This window comes from Neolamprologus multifasciatus, chromosome 3 (assembly GCF_963576455.1).
Source record: "Neolamprologus multifasciatus chromosome 3, fNeoMul1.2, whole genome shotgun sequence".
Taxonomy (NCBI): domain Eukaryota; kingdom Metazoa; phylum Chordata; class Actinopteri; order Cichliformes; family Cichlidae; genus Neolamprologus; species Neolamprologus multifasciatus.
This window is the reverse complement of record NC_140441.1, coordinates 235,153-257,229: the sequence shown is the minus strand read 5'-3', so window position 1 is coordinate 257,229 and position 22,077 is coordinate 235,153. Positions and strand designations below refer to the sequence as shown.

Below are 22,077 nucleotides of genomic sequence, written 5' to 3'. Positions count from 1 at the left end.
CACGGAGGGCGCTAAACCCAATTTATAGTGCCGACTGGCTTCTGTGTCTTCTGTGTCTTCTGGACACTGGTGTTTTTCACTATTTTCTTCTCAATACACTTCGAGTTTTGAAATATTAGCTACATACATACATGACAGTATCCAGAAGACACTCTGTTTTCTAAGCCAGTCGGCACCGGTACCGTAATATACGTAAGCTAAGTGCAACAAGAATGTAGGTGCGGCTGGCTAGCTTGAACGTGACTTCGCACCACAGTCTTGTAACAGGCTGCTGCTCCACAGCTGTCGCATTTCACAGAGTTCTGATGGTCTCTGCTGAGACTAATATATTGTTAAGTAATGCAGCTGCTTCACATGGGCTACTAGCAGGTTGCTGAGTAGACATCTGTTGTTTTGGTTTATTTGAAATCTACCCCTTTTTCCTTCAGTTTCCTTGTCAGGAAACAACTTCCTGTTCAACTGAAACAGCTTGGTTTTCAGTGAAGTGTGTGTGTGCGCTGAAGTTTCAGTAGTGTGTGTGTTTGAGTGAGAGCGCTAAAGTTTCAGTTGTGTGTGTGTGTGTGTGTGTGTGTGTGTGTGTGTGTGTGTGTGTGTGTGTGTGTGTGTGTGCTAAAGTTTCAGTAGTGTGTGTGTGTCAGTGAGAGCGAGAGCTAAAGTTCAGTAAAAATGTCCCTTACGGCACCTCATAGATTATATTCTTAAACTTAGTTACAGCGCTTTCAGAAAGACGTCTACTGTGATAAAGTCTACTCTCCACTGCTGTGTAATCAATTATTGTAAATGTTATCAGGAAATGATCAGACAGGAGATGCCAATTGATGCCAAAGAGCCAATTGAGTCTAATAACAGATTAAATGCCATGTTGAGGCTGTCATTTTTAGCATCTACATGGATGTTAAAATCACCCACAATAATTATTTTATCGGAGATTTTCCCTTTTTTCATGTGCTGAGTCATTTTTTTAATGGATCCTGATCATTTTACTATCTTTGTGCTTGTTCTTTCCTGTTTATCTAACTGCAGCTTCCTGCATTCCATCACTGTGTGTATTTGCCTTCAAACTGGTAAGACTGGTCATAGTAAAGTTCACTGTTGAAATGAAACCTTGTTGTAGCTGCCAGTGTGAATACACTGATCCCTGCTCAGCTCTCATACTCACTGTTTGCTTTCTTTGGAATATGACCAATGCAAATATTGAAAGCCAGGGAGTTTCTCTGTTTACAGTCTAGATCCTGTTCAACTTCCTATGTTCACCACATCCACAAAGTCATTTATGTATCTGGGATATTTTTCCACTTACCAAAGCACTGGTAATGACAATAAACTGTCAAACAATACTAAGTTTCAACCCATTAAGTTCATCCAGGGGGTGTTTCATAATCTTCTCACCTTCTTCAGCAGAAAATTATTCCTATGAGCGCTAACCAAACCAGAAACCATGCAACGGCAAATTATTTGATAATCTTCTGTTTCATTCAATTCAGTTCAGTTTTATTTCGATGGCATGAAATCACATCAACATTTGTGTCAAGGAGATCCTACAATAATAAGATGACCCCTTATTAGCAAGTATTTGGGCGACAGGGGGAGGGAAGAAATTCATTTTTAACAGGAAGAAACCTCCAGCTTAGTTGTGCTTCCGCTGTGGCGTTCAGGTTTATTTGTGTCAACTGTGTTCCCCAGGTGTTCTCATTTCCCTCATTACCCTCCACCCTTTATTTAGTGTCAGGTCGTCTGTTTATCTTGCCACATATCTGGATTTATCATATCTTCCCGCTCCTGCTCAGGTTTAGGTTCATGTATTTGTCACAGTTTGCATGTTTAGCTCTAGCTTTTCCCAGTTTAGTTTAGCTGTTGGTCTTTTCCTTAGTTCGTCATCGTTCTTTTGTTTTCTATGTTTTACTATTGGCCTAAATAAATGACTCGCTTTTGTTACACTTTACACAGCAAATTCAAAAGTGTTAAATGTTTTGGTGTTAGTAGTCTTAGAGTTAATTTTACTCTAAGTAGAGTCACATGCTTTTAATGTAACTCTGAGGTGTAAAATGATAGTAGTTAAAATCGAGTGTTAAAAATTAGTGTTTCTATTTCAAATCTGGAGGTGTTACAATGGAAACATTAACTCTTGACCTCTTAACTCTGAACTCCTACAGGGGCTATGACACCAATAGAGTAAATTCACAGACTCCGCCCCCAGCACGGCTCCAATCGAAGCTGAAGTGAAGCCGTTTCAGAACATTTTGCTCTACATATTTGAGTTGTTTGCCATGCTTGGTAAGTCATGTTTTCAAAGATTGTTTCAATTATTATTATTAGCTTTTACTTCTGTGGCTCTTTGGAGTTGAGACAAAGCTGTGTGAAAGGCATTAGCCGTGTTGCTCGCTGATAGCACCGCTCGCTGTTTTAGCTAGCTGAAAGGTATTGTTTTCGGCAAATACCACAGCCTTGAAAAAAAGCTTGCATGTGAATTTTCGGTTAAATTTTTTGGTCAAATACACCTAAAACAATGTCTAGAATGTGAAATGTTGATATAATGGTGCTACTTGAAGCCTGAAAACGATCTCCCATAAAAAACGAGCAAACAGCAGTAGCAGATGTCCCGAGTCCCGACTGAGTTCTACGTTAGCACTTAGATTCCTCCAGAGTTTTGTGCACACGGTTTAGGTAAAAATGAAAAAGGTTGAGGTTTTACATTTAGTTCAGTATTACCTGTTGCCTGTGTCCTTATCTTTTGGGAAAATACTTTACACAAGTAATGTCTCAAAAAGGATTCCTTTTTTTTTTTTTTTTTTTTACTGTGCTGCAATTGATTTGTGCCATTAATTAGTGTCAACTAATTTTTATTCAATCTCCACATAGGATATGCTTGTGAAGATGGAATATGGGGGAGAGCAGAAGTGCGTTGAAGTTCCACAAAGTGATGAATGAAGGACATGCATATTGTATTTTGTATTTATTGAAATAAGTGATGAGAATGCTGTTATTTGCATTTACCAGCTCACCTATGTCAGACCTTTTGATAAACGAAATTCTAATGAAAGTGAGAACATGTACACTGTTACATCTTTCAGAAAATGTTTTGAAATTGTGGTGCACAGTTCAGAATAAATGTTTTTCAAAAACCATTGCATCTTTTTAGTAAATGTTTATTTCCAAAAGAAATTTCTAGAAGTTCAGAACAGTAAAATTCCCGCTTTTTAGAATTAATTAGAAGATAACTCTTACGTAGTTAAACTAAAATACTCTTTGAGAGTTAATATATAAACTCTTAACACCAAGTGTTAAATTATCAACTCCAGAGAGATTTGGTGTTTAACACTAAATCAGAGTTAACATACCAACTCTCCAAAAAGAGTTAAATTAACACTCTCTGGTGTGGACCCATATAGACACTTTAAAAGTGTTGAAATCAAATCTGACAGTGTTAATTTGGACATGCTGGATTTGCTGTGTAGTTTTTTCTTTTCTATGTCTGCTTTTGGTCCGCTCCTCGAACACATTGACTCACCTGTACGTAACAGCCAGAGATTAATAATAACTAATGGTTAAATGCAGAGAGTTTTTTTAAAAAAAAAGTCATAGAGAGTCAACAAGAAACACCCACTGCACACAAGAGACCACGAGATTTCTGGAAACGAGAAAAATCTGATGAAGACAAACCACGTCCAACATTTTTAATGGATTCTGATTATTGTGCATAGAAACAGATACTTGTGTTTATAATTTAATGTTCATCTGATTGCAGCCAGTAAGCAGTCTTGGTGTGGCTGTATTAAATATAGGCAATCCAGACTTCTTACTCTGTTTGGAACAAACCTTTTTATACTACAAATATTCACATGAGTTTCTGTTTCCAGTCTACAGATCCAGCCACACTTTCTGTCTTCACTTGTGCATGAAGGAGGATGAGCAGGAAGCAGGTGTGCTGATGGAGGGCGGGTCAGGTGATTGAAAACAGTGGAAACACACTGAGGCCACCTACAGGGCAGATGGGGAACAGCAGGGATCTGAAATCAAATGAAATCACGGATGTTTCTTCCAAGCTCATTTCAACCTGTTGAAGTCATGAATGAAAGTGCAGACTGAGAGTGGATCACATGATGTTTAAGGTGTGTCATGTGACATGTTCAGTATTGTCACACATGTCTAGATTGTCCCTGATATCATAACTGCTCAAACACTGATGATTATAATTGAAGAATTATTACTGATGGCAGCAAAGTTTGAATGGAGCTCTCTGTCTGTGCTGATTTGTCGCCCTCTGGAGGTCAAAGCACAAACTGCATGATGTCACTGTAACCACCACAGTGACAGGAAGTGTTTTTATGACTGAAACACTGAAATGATGCTAACGGCTGTCGTTAGGCTCACTGACAGCAGTGCTGATGTGTTCATGTCAAACACTGGCTCAGGTCAGACTCCTTCATCCTTCTCCAACATGAGGCTGCGACCCACAGTTGCTCTGACCTTTGACCTCCTGACCCTAACCATTTCAGTCTCTTTGCATCTTTAAATGCAAATCCATCCAAACTGTAGCCGAGCAAAAGAAGCTGGAAGCTGTTCTATGAATGATGTTCATACCAGAGTTTCTGTTTCCAGCTCAGACGTGTTAAACGCTGCTGCTCTGCTACATTTGTCATTTCCTGTTTTCACTACCATCCATGTCAAAGCGCTGAACTCATCTGATCACTTTAATGCAGTAAAACAGGAGCTGTAAGTCTGGCATTTATTTACTGTCATTACAAACACACACAGCTGGATTAGCACCCAGACAAAGGGCTGAAAAAATCAGCATTTTATTATTATTATTATTATTATTATTATTATATATCCTGTTTATGTGGATTCACTTTTCTATCTGTCAGTGCTGAAGCAGACATCACTGATGACATGACTCTGAGGGATGTTTCCAGCACCTCGCTGAATCTGAGCCATGAAGATTTAAAGCAGCTCTGAAGGCAAAGCAGGTCTGAGCCTGTGTTAGCAAGCTGTACCTAATAAAGTGGCAGTAAGGACTCAGTCAGTAATGATCAGAGCCAGCAGGGGGCAGCACAGAGAGGTGAGGCGCTGTCAAAAAGCAGGCTGACATCAGACTGGTCATATACCATCATCTATACCTGAAATAATCATCAAACACACGCAGAGCAGAATCATGTGGAAACATCTGGAGCTCAGTCTCAGTTTGATCCCTCAGAGGTTTTCCTCAGTCCTACTCCTCTGCTTCCTGTTTACAGCGCACACATCATGCTGTGCACTGAGAGTCATGTGGTCAAAGCGAGGCCCTGGTACTCTGACAGAGAGCTAGCACAGTTATCCTAATGTGTGACATCACTTCTAACCACAGAGCATTCAGCTTTCACAGCAGCCAACATCCTGTCACACTGAGCATGTGCAAACACAGCAGCCAACATCCTGTCACACTGAGCATGTGCAAACACATCAGCCAACATCCTGTCACACTGAGCATGTGCAAACACAGCAGCCAACATCCTGTCACACTGAGCATGTGCAAACACAGCAGCCAACATCCTGTCCCACTGAGCATGTGCAAACACAGCAGCCAACATCCTGTCACACTGAGCATGTGCAAACACAGCAGCCAACATCCTGTCACACTGAGCATGTGCAAACACAGCAGCCACCATCCTGTCACACTGAGCATGTGCAAACACAGCAGCCAACATCCTGTCACACTGAGCATGTGCAAACACAGCAGCCAACATCCTGTCACACTGAGCATGTGCAAACACAGCAGCCAACATCCTGTCCCACTGAGCATGTGCAAACACAGCAGCCAACATCCTGTCACACTGAGCATGTGCAAACACAGCAGCCAACATCCTGTCACACTGAGCATGTGCAAACACAGCAGCCACCATCCTGTCACACTGAGCATGTGCAAACACAGCTCTCAGCTTCCATCACTCACAAGCTCCAGCCTCCAGTTAAAAGCCCAGAACAAAGCTGGTGACCAACACAGCGCAGACAGAGGGGATGTTCACGCTCTGTTTCTGGGTGGGAAACTCACCTGTGGGTGTGGCTGTTCCTCCCCTACAATCTCTGATGTCACAGCTGCTAAATTAGACTGAAGCCAGACTCAAAAAGAAAACATCCTCAAAGACTCAGAGAGAGAGCGCTGCTCCATCTCTGGACCCATTATATGTTCCACCACCACGCTGCAATGCATCCTGGGATAGGGTGGGCCCACCTGTCCTTCAAATCCAGGGAGAAGGAGGACACGTTTGTGGGAAGCTAGGATTCTGGATGCCCTTTACGGCCTCGCTGTGATGTCATGTCAAGCAGAGCCTGATTTTAAACACACCTGCTGACTTCATGTGTTCTGCTCTAACAGCTGCCATGTGTCCCAGCCTGGATAATAAAGCCATCAAACTTCACTCAGCTCCAATAACACCATCAGTGTTTGATGTCCAGAGGATTCATCAGCTTTAACCATGATAGAAGCAGGAAGTTAAGATGAAGATGATCGACCACAATGAGCGACACACTGCGAGCAGGTTCGCAGAGATCTGAGCAAGAGCAAATGAAAAAACTGAGCGAGAGGGGCTGTTATTAATTGAATGAAGACCTCACCTCCCAGCTTCAGTCAGACTGGTTCACCTGTCCCCACACCAGTCATACCACTGGCTGAGAACATGGATCTTTTGGTTCAGAGACAGCAAGCAGTTAGGCAAAGAGAGAAGAGCTCAGCCTGTGGGATTCACTGAAAGATGTCATATAAATGCTCAGCACCATCCACAAACATTTGCATTATTTGCAAAGAACATGGAGAACATCGGTGTATGAACGCAGCAGTACTCGTGTATATTGGAACACCTGCATTAGGAAAACAACATTTACAGCTACCAGAGGACCACAGACCCACGCAGTAAACACAAGAGAGATAAATATGTTCGTGAACACAGTTTGTTCTTAGAGATTTATGACTTAATGCCAAACTATTCTGTTTGGACATCAGCGTGTCATTCCTCAGTGCAACACAATGCAGATCATACAGTTTAACAGCATTTGACACATTTCTGTATATAAACATGTTTCAGGCTGAAAAGTCCTTAAATGTTGACACTAGATCATATTTTCTACTCTTATGTCCACTGGAGTGGGTTCAGTCTGTGAGGTGTTATCTAATGATCTACCAACCAAGTTAATAATCCTGTCATGAGATCTGGTTCCATCAGACAGAAATGGATGAACCAGTGTTGATGTTTGGTTTCAGACCGATGGCACAACGATTGTGAGCATTGACGCCGACTTTGGCCTTGTAAGAAAAAGAAGAAGTATTACTGAGCGCTTTCATGGAAACATCATGTTTGTAAGAGACACAGATGTAGAGGAATATCTGCTGTGTCATCCTGAGAGCTCCAAACCAGCTGAGCTGAGGAAATGTTGAAGGAAACTTCATGTCACTGCTCCATCACTAGTGAGGTGCTCTCCTAAATAAGTCATAGTTTCAAATGGACTGGTTATATAAGAAACAACATTTGAAGTATTTGTGATGGAAACAGATGTTTTTGAATGTGCAGATGTTGAGTGTTGCCCCCCCAACACACACACACACATACACACATACACACACCTATTTTTTATTTTATTTTAAAGATAATTTCTGTCATGTTAAAGTTATTATGGTTGATTGAGAACTACTATTTCCTTTTGTAATTAGGACCGCAGCAACTTTAAAGCTGGAAATTTACTTCAGTCACAAAACCAGCAGAAAAAACAGGATGTAACTGGTGTAACTGGTGTATTTGGAGCCTCCTGTCGTCATGAAATTCCCTCCATGTTTTTGAACATGATTCATGGAGAACGCTGAGTTGTTAAAGTCATTAAACTACAGTCAACAATGTCACCAAATGTTTCCCAAAAATATTATTTCTCTTATCGACTCGAAACCATTGAGATGATCTGTTTTAAACAGGCGAGCAGATCCAGTGTCATCAGTGAGCTGGTGAAAAGATACCAGGACAAGAACATCAAGCTGAATTTCATATACGACACTGTGTGTGTGCTGTCCTCACATATACATGTGAGTATTTTCTTTTACTATATGACATAAGAACAACATTTCCTGTTTATAAAACACTGTTTGGTGTTTATCAGACAAATGCAGGAGGAACACCTCCAGTTGTTTCCCTGGCTCTCCATGTTTATGGACATAAACTGCAGTGCAGGCTATGATTTATTGGTCACTGTACACAAACTGACACACATGTCATCCTAAGCACATGCACACACTATTCAGTACATACTTTGATAAACTCTTGTACAGTAAACAGCAAATATGTGTTAATCAGAAATCATGTAGAGCACATGAAGGCTTCCTGGGTTTGGGCTGAACGATGGAGAAGGCATGGAGAGGTTCTGCTCCTTCCTCAGAAGATCTGCACGAGTCACAAACAGATGACTCCAACACATCGACTGGACCTTCTGACTGATGCATTATTGCATTATGGGAGGAGGAAGTCATTGGATCTAGGTGTACATATTTCTGTATTAGTAGTTAAAATGACTCATTTACATTCAAACTGAGAGCTGACAGTTCCTACTGATGTGCAGCTCCTTCAGAGATGGGACAAAGAGGAGAAGGTCACCAGTCTGCTGAGGAGGAGATTTCTGCCATCCTGAAAGAGTCCCCGAGTAACGAGACTTTAATGGAACGTATGTTTGTAGTCGCAAGTTTTTATTTTCTCTTCCATGTTTGTCCAAGTGACTATTTCATGGCTGGCAATATCATTAAGGACTACTCTCACCCCAGTAATCAACTGTTTGAACTATTCCCGTCAGGCCGACGGTACAGGTCACATAAAACCAGGACAAACAGATTCAGGGATAGCTTCTTTCCCAGAGCTATCACCGTAGTAAATAAGCACAAAACAATTAAACCTGCTTAACTATACCATACTTGCCACTGTCACTATATTATGCTGCTATCCTGTATATATCGTACTTATTATTGTCTGAGTACTTCGGTTGTTTTATTGTACTTTTTATATTTTACATTTATATTTATTTTGCATTTTGCACCAAGGGAGTGGCACTCCAAATTTGTTGTACTTTGTACAATGACAATAAAGGCTATTCTATTCTATTCTATTCTATTCTATTTCAGAACAAGACATCCAACAGTGGATGGAAAGAGAGACAGAAGCTGCCAAACATGCACTTTTGAAAACGAGACCCAAAGGTTTGTTGATTTGGCCTGATTTGTTTCTTATTGGGTATTCAGGAAGCTGACTGTAGCTACTTCCTGTCTTTAGATTATGTTCCCAGATGGAAGAGGAAGTATGTGATGAAACTGGTCGGGCATTGCACAGCTAGAGCATTTCACCTCATGTCATACTGTGTATGGTTTTTTGTGTGTGTGATAAATAACATTTGAATTTGAAACTGGTTCAATTCAACCAGTTCAGGTAGGATTGAATTAAACTATATTTAGTGTTTTGTTGATGGAATTTCCAACAGTAAGAGTTCAAATGTTAGCAAACATACAGGTTAACAGCTGGGCTTAGTTATGTCGACTATATGATGGTAAAACCTTGCTGTCAGTTTTACATGTGTGTTTTTAAATGTAGACCCCTGAATCACGAGTCACCCACTGCAGACCAAACACAGGAAGTTAATGTGGTAATGTTACCGTTTCCAATTACGGTGCCCTTCATCTAATCTGGAAATGTTTGTTTTGGGGCGGCGTTGTTCTTCCTATTGTGTTTAGGCTCTTCAAACAACTGACAGACACGCCCACATTACAAGAAGATGGTGTGAGTCTGATTTGACTTTCCAGTCGATGCTGAGAGACCTTGACAAGGAAGTCAGAGGTCAGCTGATGATGCGAGCAGGAAATGAAGCAAGGAAGAAGGATCGCTCTACTTAATCTCAAGCACTTCTTCATTGTCACAGAGAGGGAAACGGTGTATTTTCTGCGTCACTTCCTCACAGTAAAGATATTTGTACTCCTGCAAAGAAGATTCTGTAGGTAAACTGTTGATGGTACAATAAACAAATTTCACTTTGCAAAATGTTGTGCAGGGAGGTTGTGGTTGCTGCTTGGACTACCATGACCTGGATGACTGAGAACCTACGCAGACACGTTCTGAAGGAAGGACTCCACACTTATTGGACTGATTTAACTCTGCTTATTGTCATCTAGCAAAGTTTGTTTAATGTGTCTCAATGATTCAAGCTGCAGTTGGTCGTCATCTTCATTGAAAAATAAATATGAATAAATGATAATAATATATAATAAGTAATATCATGTGATGTTGACATGTGTTGTTTTGTGTAAATGTCTTTTTGAATGTAAACACTTTGTTCCAGACAGACAGGGAGTCGCTATCAGGCTGTCCAAGCAAACCCACGTCTGTAACAGAGAAGAAGATTGTAACAGAGCCCAACAGTCTGCAGTGGCCACCACAGTCCACCGTCTTCACACCACAATTTCAACATGTCTGTGACGTCTCCTTGCACTTGTACACACTGACCTGCATTCATCCATAGATGACACTCAGGACCCTGGTTCCACAGCTGTTCTTGTTCACAGCTGCATCCAGTTAGAGAGGAAACTGTATAATGCAATGATGATGTTCCAGCGTCATGTTGTTGCTCCTCCTCCACATGCTTACCTGCCACAGTTTAACTCCGCCTCTCAGACAGTCACGTCACCTGATCTGCACGTTTTGTTGTACGATGACGAGGAGAAAAACTAGTTTAGTCCTGCAGATGGCGATCTTGCACCGTGTTCAGAGACACTTTGATGACGCTGCTCTACTCAGCTTACTTTAGCCTGGGTTGGACTCTATATGATCAGCTTCCCCTCTGGTTTTACTGTTAAACACACTTGATGGATTTCAATTGTAAAAGTTGAGAAATAAATATTTTATTGCAAAATTATTTGTTGGTACATGTTTTGAGGGTCAGATATCTTGTTTGATTTGAGGAATGAACTGTTAAGGTGGAAAAAATGAATCAGTTGAAATACATCAGACTCCGAGCGCTACGATGCTAAAGATCAGAAGATCCAGTGTGACATCATCGTTACCTGGCAACAGAAGCCCTCATCTGACTTTATTGGAGGATATTTACACCAGCAACACGGTTTAGTTTGATATGACGGATTAACAACGTGCTGTGATATCCAGTTCATCTGTAATAGATACTGGATCTAATCAGTCAGCAGATATTTGATCACCTTATTTATAACTATACTAGAAACAAATACAACTGTGTTGGTGATTAATCATTTGCGCTGCTCATGATGTCATCATCACTCCCTCCTCCACCCTCAGCAGTCCCAGCATGCTGCTGTGGTGCACCCCACCCTCACTCTAAACCTGAGCCATAGACCACACCCTCCACCTCAATATACACCACAGTTTTCTCTGCTATGGAAATGAGATCAGGAGGAAATCATGATTATTATTATTGAATAAATGCTCACATTAATGTGGGCTTATTTGTTTCATATTAGAAACATTAGTTGAGTGTTTTTAGTATAAAATGGTGAAAGTCCATCTTTTTGCTCCTCCCCTCACCTGTGGATGGACGGTGCTGTTACCGTGGTGACAGCTTGGATGTGTTTCAGTCCTGCCTGGTTATCACTGCAGGAATCTTTACTTTCACATTTATTACAGGTAATAACTCTGATTTTTCTGTGTATTATGAACTAAATGTATCCTGATACACACAGAGATGGATGAGCAGAGGTCACATGATGAAAGAACAAACATGGAGTCTTTGATTTATTTAGATATTTATTGATGAATGCAAACAAACCCTGACACTGAACCATCGTCCAGCTTTCACAGAACAAAGCTGATCACATGACCTGCTGACCCAAACAGTGAAAAGCTCCATGGCAACAACAACAAACAGCCTCACATATGTTAACAGAGGCTGTTAGAAGCACAGAGTCTTTACAGTCTTTCTCCTGTTTGTACACAGATCTCTGCACATCTTCATCACAGTTACTCACAGATGTGCAGAGTGTGTGGATATCAAAGCTAAGTTTCCACCATGTTTGTAGTCTGTACTGGGACTCATGGAGCATCTCTCTATGAACACTCAGTGCTTTAAACAGTGAGTCCCAGTTTAACCAGCAGCCTTCACACCACACAGACATGGAAACTTAATATTGTGGAGACTAACATTCAGTGATCATGTGTTCAGACTCATAATGATTCCTCTCAGAAATCCTGATCTTTGTATTTACTGTGTGTTGGATCAATAACTGAGATGCATCGTATCACACAGCTGTGCTGCTGCTGCTGGTGATGTCAGCACATCTGGAACAATACGAGGTATCTGCTACCAGACTGAGCAGGACGTGAGACCTGTGGACTGTTTAAAGCTGTCCCTCCACAGCTCACTCAGACCTGATCCACACCTCAGTGATATTCTCTGACTTCCTCAGTAGAGACAGAAACCATTCAGATCTGGGACGATCAGCTGACTGATGATGTCACACAGACTGTGTTTTTCAGGAACAGTGATTCTGATGTGAGCCTGCTAGCTGACAGCAGACCTGATGAAACCACATGTTCACATCTGTGAGGACAGACTGGACTCTTTGACTGCACCTTGGTTCTCCTCAGAGGTCTGTACAGGAGCATGTCCACCCCCACTGAAGATCTCAGTCACTGTGAAACATAGGAAGCTGCTTGTGTAGCCTCTGCCTCACATGTAGATACAGCTACAGGTTTCTCTGTCAGTCAGACTGAAACAGTGTCCTGATGCTGCATCATTCAGCTCTGTGCCCCAGTCAGCATCACTGTGAGCTACCAGTGTCAGTGTTTCTGCCCTTTTCCTGTAACACCACACTCAGCACAGGCTCAGCTGCTATCCAGTGTTGGACTTTGGCTTCAGCTGCTGTGATAGATCCTCTAACATAGATCAGCTCTGCTACATGTTGTTAGATAAGTGCAGCTGCCTGTCATGTCCTGATGTTTCTCTGGCTCAGCAGCTTCTCCATCAGAGGTTCACATGGAGCTGATCCAGTATCTCCAGTAACTGTGTTCTGTGCCTCACTGGTTCATCCTTCTGTCTGTGTGACGTCAGTCAGATGTTGAAGTTAAACTCTGTAATCTTCACTGTGTCACAGAGTTCAGTGAGTCCCGTTATTCACAGTATCAATCAGATCATCAGAGAACAGCTGATCAGCAATCAGTGGTGCCAACAGCACCTCCTGTGGTGAGAGGATGCAATAATGCAATGTAGCATTTTTACACTCAACACTTCCAGTCATGGAAACTGTCTGTTGGATCTGTTTGACGTTGCTTTCTTGTGTTGCTTTCTTGGTTAGAGTTCCTCACAAATGTCCAGATTATTCTTCTAATGCGGCGTCGACCATGTTTTCAGTTCTTTGGAAGAAAACATCGCCCTTTGCCATCCTTACTTTTCTTTGACTTCTTCAAATGCAGCTGAACTCCAGCTGGTATTTTATTGGACTTTGCAGCTGTTTCTGGTCATCAGTTCATTCCTGCAAACCTCTGAACCTGAACAACAATGATGCTGCATTGCTGGCTGATCCCAAAAGGTTGATTCTGTACATCTGGACGTTTTCAGAAACGTTTGCTCACTGATCAGGTGACTTCTTCAGTCTCAGCTGACTGCAGCTTTACAACCTTACAAACAGCACATTTGCACAATGACTGAAACCAGCAGCAGCAGCACCTGATATATATGATACTAATATAATACATATACATATATAATCCATACTAATGATGAAGGAACTGAGCTCACAGTCCATTGTTCATTCAGTGAACTACTCAGTTTATTTTGGGCCTCAGAAATGCTCACTCTGTTTGTACATCACTGTCAGCAATAGACTCATTCTGCTGTGTGGACAGGAACACATGTGACATCACTTCCTGTTTGTTTGTGACTGAAGAGGAAGAAGTTTACAAGGAATCATTTAGAAGAGTTTCAAACATCAACTGATTGAATCCATGAATCTGAAAACGTGTTTGTGAGTGAAAGAGACAGACATGTACAGACTGAACTATCTGTTCAACAGTCAGAGTGTTTCTGTAACAGGAGACACTCTTTACACCCCACTCAGCACAGGGACACTGAGGAACCACGAGACCAGAACCTAAACCCAGGATAAAGAGTTTGAGTGAATGTGGTGTTGAAGGTGTGGAGGTGGATCAGAGTGTCAGAGGAGACTCTGTAGAAGGACAGAGTGCCAGCAGGACAGTCCACATACACTGCTGCTCTGTTAGAGACAGAGGAGGAGGAGGAGATGGATGTTGATTTCTTATTGTGACAGACATAACGAGGACCATCACTGTAGCAGTCCAGACTCCAGGACTGATCATTCCATCCAAACTCACAGTCACCACCGCCTCCTTTCCTTCTGATGCTTCTGTAACTCACTGATATAAAAATGTGTCCTCTCCACTCGACCTCCCAGTAACAGCGACCAGTCAGACCATTTCTACACAGCAGCTGAGGACGAACATCAAATCTGTCTGGATGATCAGGATATGACTGAACCTCCTCCACATGTGTCACCTTCCTGTTGTTGTCAGACAGTTGGAGCTTTGTGTTCACTGTGTTTGTGTCGATTGTGAGTTGACAGGAATCTGATGGAGAGAACAAACACAATCCAGCTGCAGTTATTGATCCATCATCTGTTCATTGATTGACACTTTGATGATGACTCCTGACATGATGAAGATGGTTGAATGTGTGCTGCTTTGTTTTCATGAATCCCATTAAAAACCCACTTACACTTCCTCAGACCTGGTCTCAACCATCGGACTCCAGCAGGCTCCACCCTGAAAGGAGGAGGGGGGTCAGAGCAGCACAGTCAGCATGCACACATGGACATTACATGGCTCTCATACACACACTGTTACACACTGAGCTCAAAGCTCGGCTCCACTGTTTTATTCAAAGAAATCTACATTTATTTATCAGCACATTTAAAAACAGGTTGAGCCAAAGTGCTGCACAGAGTAGAGAGAAAATAGGAAACATACACAGTAATTACTATAAAGACTCGTCAGAATTGAAAGCTACAGAGTACAAATGTGTTTCCAACCGGGTTTTAAAAATGTCGAGTGTTGGTGACGACCTGATGTGAAGGGCGACTGTTCCAGAGTTTGGCTGCAGCGATCGATAAAGCTCACCTCTGTTTTTACGTCTAGTTCTGGTCAGAAGCTACTTATCTGCAGACCTGAGGGCTCGACTTGGATTATTTTGATAAAGAGAGATAAGATGGAGCCAATCCATTCAGAGATTTAAAGACAAACAACAAGATCTGGAAGTGGATTCTACCATGTACTGGTAACCAGTGGAAAAAGCTGGAAAAAGCTGGTGATGGGTCGTCTAGCACAGACCCACCGCTGGAACCAGACAACTGACTATGTGCACGTTAGCATATGCTACTTCCGGTGCAGAAACTCCTGTGGGGAGCTTTGTTTCCGGTGTCCTATCTGCGCCTGGTTTACGGTCCAAAACAAGTTAAGCAAATGAATGAATCAAGCAGCGATTTACATTTCTATAGATGTCTCGGGCATTTACCCAATATCTGTAAATGATGTTCATCGACTTGTCGATATTTATCCCCGCGCCTCAGGGCAAAAGAGAAAATGGATTCAAATGTTATATTTCTCAGCTGTCCCTCGTTTATCGCGGGTGTTATGTTCTAAAAATAACCAGCGATAGGTGAAATCAAGGAGCCAATTTTATTTTTTGACGGTGCAAAACGTTTCGTGGACGTCGTGGACATACAGCACTGCACTTCAGAGTCACACTGCTAGCATCGATGCAGCGATTCTGTACAGGAGAGACGGAGGAGATCGTCTGCAGCAATCAGGACACAATGTGATGTAAAAAGAAAAGCATGCAAACTTGCACTAAAAAAGCTGTGAAACAGCGAGGTGAAAGGTGAACTGCGTTATAACGAGGGACCGCTGTAAGTTTGAAGGTAAGTCACAACATACCCTTCGTAAATACTAATGTAAAGAAACCGTTACCAGCAATCATTCATTTTTTGTGTGGCTTTTTTCACGGTTTGTTAACATGCTGTGTAGGTGTGTACTTGACTAGCTGATATCGACATAATGGGGGAAACATCTGGTTTGACTATTGTTCACCTGTAGTTTGAATGCTGAACATTTGCCTGTTTAAATCATGAGACCAGTCACTATACAGAGATGTGCTTCTGAATGTGGACGATGTGTCTGCTGCAGTTCTGCTTGTGTTGAGTGATGTAAACAACTGATCGATCTCTTTAAACGTCAAAGTTGATCATTAGATTTTTTATGACACAACAGCGGTGAGTGTTCCCACCTTCTGCTCTTTGTAACTTAACGCCATCTTTCCGTTTTCGAGTTTTGGACATGATTTTGGAGAATATCTTCGCAGTAGCGATTGACCGCAAAGTAAAGCTACCGGAAATGTACAACCCCACATCCGGTCTCAAACCAGGAAGTTAGCATTTTCTCGTGCACAGGGTCAATTCTACTACAACAGCTAAAAGCACCAAGCAGAGCTCTTTGATCTCATGCACGAGATCAAACTATGATCTCGAGATCATAGTTTCATCTCGAGATCATAGTTTGAGAGAGAACTGTGACAGCGCCGTTCCTTCTCTTGACCTCAGTCGTTCTCGTCTGCTCCCTCGTAACACTGCTCTTTATTGAGGTTACATGAATATGCATAAGTTCATTATCATATGACGTCTTACACAGGTATGAACAAAGAGTACCAGTCTGTGCATAGTGTAGGTGTGTGTGTGTGTGTGTGTGTGTGTGTGCGTGTGTGTGTGTGTGTTCCAGATGTGACCCAGATGTGACCCCAAAGCTGGTGCTAAGAGTCCAGCGGTCCCCCTAACAAAGGGCTCTTATACTTAAGCAGATACAGGGTAGGTGTCCTCCTATACCAGGGGTCAGCAACCTTTTTCTTTTTTTTTTTTTTGCCTGTCCCGTTTGGTTCTTTTGCCATCAGAATTATTGTCTAAAGGCGAAGAAAGATGCCCAACGGATTTACTTTACCAAACTGACCATCCCAGCTTTGCCGTAATGGTCTATTTGATTCACCTTTTATTGTTTATTTTATTTTCACTTGCTGAATACGGGACTTGACTGGGGGAAAGAAAAACAGCTGAGAAGAGGGACGGGGAGAAAGGGCAAAAAATAAAAACCAATAGAATAAGCAGACAAAAAATACATATATCGATCGGGGTCAGCAACCTTTAAGACCCAAAGAGCCATTTGGACGCGATTTCCACGCAAAAGAAAACTCTGGGAGCCGCAAATACTTTTTGACATCTAAAATGAAGATAACACTGTATATATTGTTTTTTACCTTTGTGTGAACAACTAAGGTGTGTTGCTTATGAACTCCATGAAGTGCTACAGAGAAAATTACATTTTATTCATGTAATTAACACATTTTGAACTCTTAAAGAAATATAACAAAGCAAAGGCACCCAGCTGAACTAAAATGATCCAGCAAACAAAAACTGTTGTTTTGCCTTTGGGCTTTTGGAGCCTTGACCTGACTTTTAAAGAATAATTGGAAAAAAAACACACAATCGATTATAAAACTCTCAGCATATATGAGTAAATATATCTAAGCATAAATGACAATCAACAATATGAACCTTACAGCTGGTTTTAATAACAGAATTCATTTTTTTGTCAAATGAGAAAGAGCTATCGAGCTACACTCCTAAATCTTTAGTTCTGAACTTTTCCAGTGGGGTCAACATTATCTGCTATTGCTGAATAGGCTGCCGTTATTAACTATTGCTAATTTGATGTGAATTAGCATTATGCACTAATGCTAACACTTACTTTTTAACAATGTGAGTAGCTAATGCTAACACTATTTCCCTTAACTTTAAAACAATATGAACGGCTAATGCTAACACTCTTTTCCCTAGCATTACAACAATCTGAGCTGCTAATGCTAAGTAGGCCGCCATTAGCACCTACATCTAATTTAAGGCAAATACGCATTAGAACCTAATGCTCATACCGTTTTCCTTTGCTTTATAGCAATGTGAGCAGCTACTGCTAAATATACTGCTGTTATAGCTAATGCTAATTTAATGCGAGTTAGCATCATTTGCATTAAACCGATATAAGGAGTTAATGCTAAGTATGCTGCCATTAGTGGCTAATTCTCATTAGGGGTGAATAATTATTACCAGCTAATGCTAATATCGTTTTCCCTTCCCTTTTAACAATGTGAGCAGCTAGTGCTAGGTAGGCTGATGCTAGCAGCTAATGCTAATTTGATGTGAATTAGCATTATATTAGTGAGGAGTTAATGCTAAGCAGACTGCCATTAGTAGATAATGCTAATTTTAGGTGAATAGGAATTGGCAACTAATGCTAATACAATATTCTCTCGATTCCTAACAATGTGAGTAGCTACTGCTAAGTAGGTTGCCGTTATTAGCTAATACTAATTTATCTGCAAATGCTAACAATGTTTTTTCTTACATTTTAACATAATGATTAGCCAATGCTTATACTATTTTTCTTTCAATTTTAACAAGCTGATGCTAGCAGCTAATGCTAATTTGATGTGAATTAACATTATATTAGTGAGGATTTAATGCTAAGTATACTGCCATTAGTGGCTAATGCTAATTTTAGGTGAATAGGAATTGGCAGCTAATCCTAATACCATATTTTCTTGCTTTATAACAATGTGTCCAGGTAATGCTAAGTAGGTTTCCGTTATTAGCTAATACTAATTTTAGGTGAATTAGCATAATCTGCTTATGATAATAATGTTTTTCTTACTTTTCAACAATATGAGTAGCTAATGTGAACACTTTTTTTATTCAATTTTAACTTTTCCCCTGCGATATAAAGAGTTAATGCTAAATAAGAGGCCATTAGTGGCTAATTCTAATTTAAGATGAAAAAGCATTAGGAGCTAATGCTAATACCATATTTTCTTGCTTTAAATCAATATCACTAGTTAATGCTAGGTACGTAGCCATTATTACCTAATGCTAATTTAGGTGAATTAGCATTATCCACTAATGCTAACAATGTTTTTGCCAACTCTTTTTCCTTGCATTATAACCAATGTTCCCTCTAATTTTTCACGTGTCTGAGCGAACACACAAACTCCGTGAGCGATCCCTTGGACCACTGTGAGCGACATCAGACATGTGCACTGTGGTCGCGCCGGCATCTAATCCATCCAAGTTACATGGTTTATTAAAATAATCAAATTACAGCACTTACATTTATGTTAGACTACTTTTAATTAACTGCTTTTGCCAACTTACAATGACAATGTAAAAAAAATCTAGTCATTGACCTTCGTAGTATGTTAACACTATTGGAAATAAAAATAACTTGAACTCCAATTTTGAAAACACAACTTTCTTTCTTTTTAAAAAAAGCTCTGACTTGTATTATGAGTCTGTGGTCTGGGAGAGAGTCCTGTAACTCTCTGTCTGCAAAATATAGTATATAATGACCAATACTGGGCAATTAATTATATAGTTACTTCTTCAAAAAAGTAACTCAGTTTGGCAAACAACAAAGAATTTTGCAGCTATTTTTTCTTAAATGCAGCCAAGGCGTTTATTTAAAAACATTTAAAACTATTTACAGAACAATCAGCTGTTCTGCATCAAATTTGATGCCACACAAATTATTTGTGCCACTCCAAAAATAATTTCTGTCCACTATGAGATAAAGGAGAACAACAGCCTGATACCTGCAGGCCTGACAACAGGAGATGTATCACTCCTGTAACACCTGTAACATTCAGTACTTGCCTCATTGTTCTGACACACACAGCAAAACTACACTACACACTAACTACACAAGATTTGCGCTAAACATCGCAAATCTCTCACAAATCAAAGCACCAGCGTCACTCCTAAAACTTTCCCCCGTTTCTTAACAACTAGATGTCACGTTGCCATATCATTTTTTGATTGGTCAACATGGTACTTTTTTGGACGAATAGGAAAGGGAGAGGCAGGTGGAGTTTGTTTTTGCTCACAGGCGGAGAGTGCTTTCGAGCCTTTTTCCTTATAAAACGCTGTTTTTACCGTTTATTCCCGCAGTAAATATAAACAACGACAGTACTCAGGAAGAAAACCAAACATTGCATATTTTCTTTTATCACAACTCTGGTTTTAAGTGGCCTATCAACACAATTTAAAAACTGGTATAAAGTCCTCACTTTTCCTGTCAGTTGTTCCGTCTGTCCTGCTCACATCTCCAATGGTTGTACACGTTGTCATTAACGTGGCTTCACTCCACATCAGCCGCTTTGCCAGCTAAAGCACCGGTGTCGGCACATAAGGTCTTGTCATAGCCTGTCAACCACGTTGATTAGCTGCGTATATACGAATGTAGATCGCATTATTGGCTGGACTATGGGATAAGGTGGCATCGTTCTAATACAATATGGGAGCAGCCAGTCACTCACTGACTAACACTGCAAAACAGAATTGTTAAAGTATTAATTTTAATTTCAATTCAGGTTAATTTTTTTTGTGCGCAACACAGATTTTCTGTGCGCAGAGACCGTGCCAGCAGTGCGCAATTGCGCACATGTGCAGCTTAGAGGGAACATTGATTATAACAATATGAGCAGTTAATGCTAAGAACACTGCCATTATTAGGTAATGCTAATTTGATGTGTGTTAGCATTATCAGCTACTGCTAGCAATGTTTTATCTTACTGTTTTTATTACTTTTTAACAATATCAGCAGCTAATGCTAGCACTACTTTCATTTCAGTTAAGCCTATTTAGCATTAATTAACTTCATTTAGCATTAAGAAGTTTATGCTAAATAGGCTACCATTAGTGGCTAACGCTAATTTTAGGTGAATAAGCATTGGCAACGAATGCTAATACAATATTCTCTTGATTCCTAACAATGTGAGCAGCTAATGCTAAGTAGGTTGCCGTTATTAGCTAATACTAATTTATCAGCTAATGCTAACAATGTTTTTTCTTACATTTTAACAATATGAATAGCTAATGCTTATACTATTTTTTCTTCCATTTTAACAATGTGATGCGTGTTACCGTTAATAACTATTGCTAATTTGATGAGAATTAGCATTATCAAATAATGCTAACTATTTTCCTTTGCATTATAACGATATGAGGAGTTAATGCTAAGTAGACTGCCATTACTAGCTAATGCTAATATGATGTGAATTAGCATGATCCGTTAATGTTAACTCTTTTCCCTTGCATTATAACAATGTGAGCAGCTAATGCTAAGAAGGCTGCTGTTATTAGCTAATGCTAATTTGATGTGAATTACCATTGTATTAGTGAGGAGTTAATGTTAAATAGACTGCTATTAGTGGCTAATGCTACTTTTAGGTGAATAGGAATTGGCAGCTAATGCTAATACCATATTTTATTGCCTTATAACAATGTGACCAGCTAATGCTAAGTAGGTTGCCATTATTAGCTAATACTAATTTGAGGTGAATTAGCATTATTCGCTTAGGCTAACAATGTCTTTTCTTACTTTTTAACAACACGCCATTAGTGGCTAATTCTAATTTTAGATGAAAAAGCGTTAACAGGTAACGTTCATACTGTTTGCTTTGTAAGAATGATAGCAACTAATGATACGAAGTCTACCGTTATTAACTAATGCTAATTTGATGTGAATTAGCATTATCCAATAATGGTAACTCTTTTCCCTTGCATTATAACGATGTGAAGGGTTTATGCTAAGTAGTCTCCCATTAGCAGATAAAGCTAATTTGAGGTGAATAAGCATTAGTAGCTAACGCTAATACCCTTTTCTCTTGTGTTATACTGATGTGAGACGTTAATATTGTTCTCAAACAACAGAAAAAATGAGATATTGATTCTAACAGGAATGTAGAGTTCCATTTCCAAATGTTAGCTGCTCCTGTCTGCCTCTTTGTCACACACACAGACTGAAATGATTCACAGCCTTGTTTCATCCTTCTGTCACTATCACTGTGGACATACAGCATGGGAAACATACACATGGCTGACACCTGTGACCTAAATGTTCCTGCAAACAGGCTCCTTGGAGACCCCCTACATAAATATCTGTGTACTATCCA

The 22,077-nt window shown here is 40.4% G+C and overlaps 2 protein-coding genes and 1 long non-coding RNA gene across 9 annotated transcripts in view; all 3 read right to left on the bottom strand.

Annotated features, from left to right (window-relative positions):
• The window catches only part of LOC146520915 (uncharacterized), a 55,146-nt gene extending 49,097 nt beyond the window's left edge, over positions 1–6,049 (bottom strand). Inside the window, exon 1 of the mRNA XM_085154594.1 lies at positions 6,029–6,049. The gene's annotated coding sequence lies outside the window, so the exon portion shown is untranslated. The remainder of the gene's footprint in view (positions 1–6,028) is intronic.
• Positions 1–22,077, bottom strand: part of LOC146520913 (uncharacterized) — a 214,401-nt gene that overhangs the window by 154,682 nt on the left and 37,642 nt on the right. The window lies entirely within an intron of this gene.
• Positions 11,554–22,077, bottom strand: part of LOC146520914 (protein NLRC3-like) — a 40,772-nt gene continuing 30,248 nt past the window's right edge. For all 7 annotated transcript variants that reach the window (XM_085154238.1, XM_085154232.1, XM_085154233.1 and 4 more), the window contains 2 exons: positions 14,749–14,795; positions 11,554–14,600 (listed from right to left, as the gene is read on the bottom strand). In XM_085154238.1, coding sequence (XP_085010364.1) covers positions 14,071–14,600; positions 14,749–14,795 — 577 coding nt within the window. In that variant the 3' untranslated portion in view covers positions 11,554–14,070. The remainder of the gene's footprint in view (positions 14,601–14,748; positions 14,796–22,077) is intronic.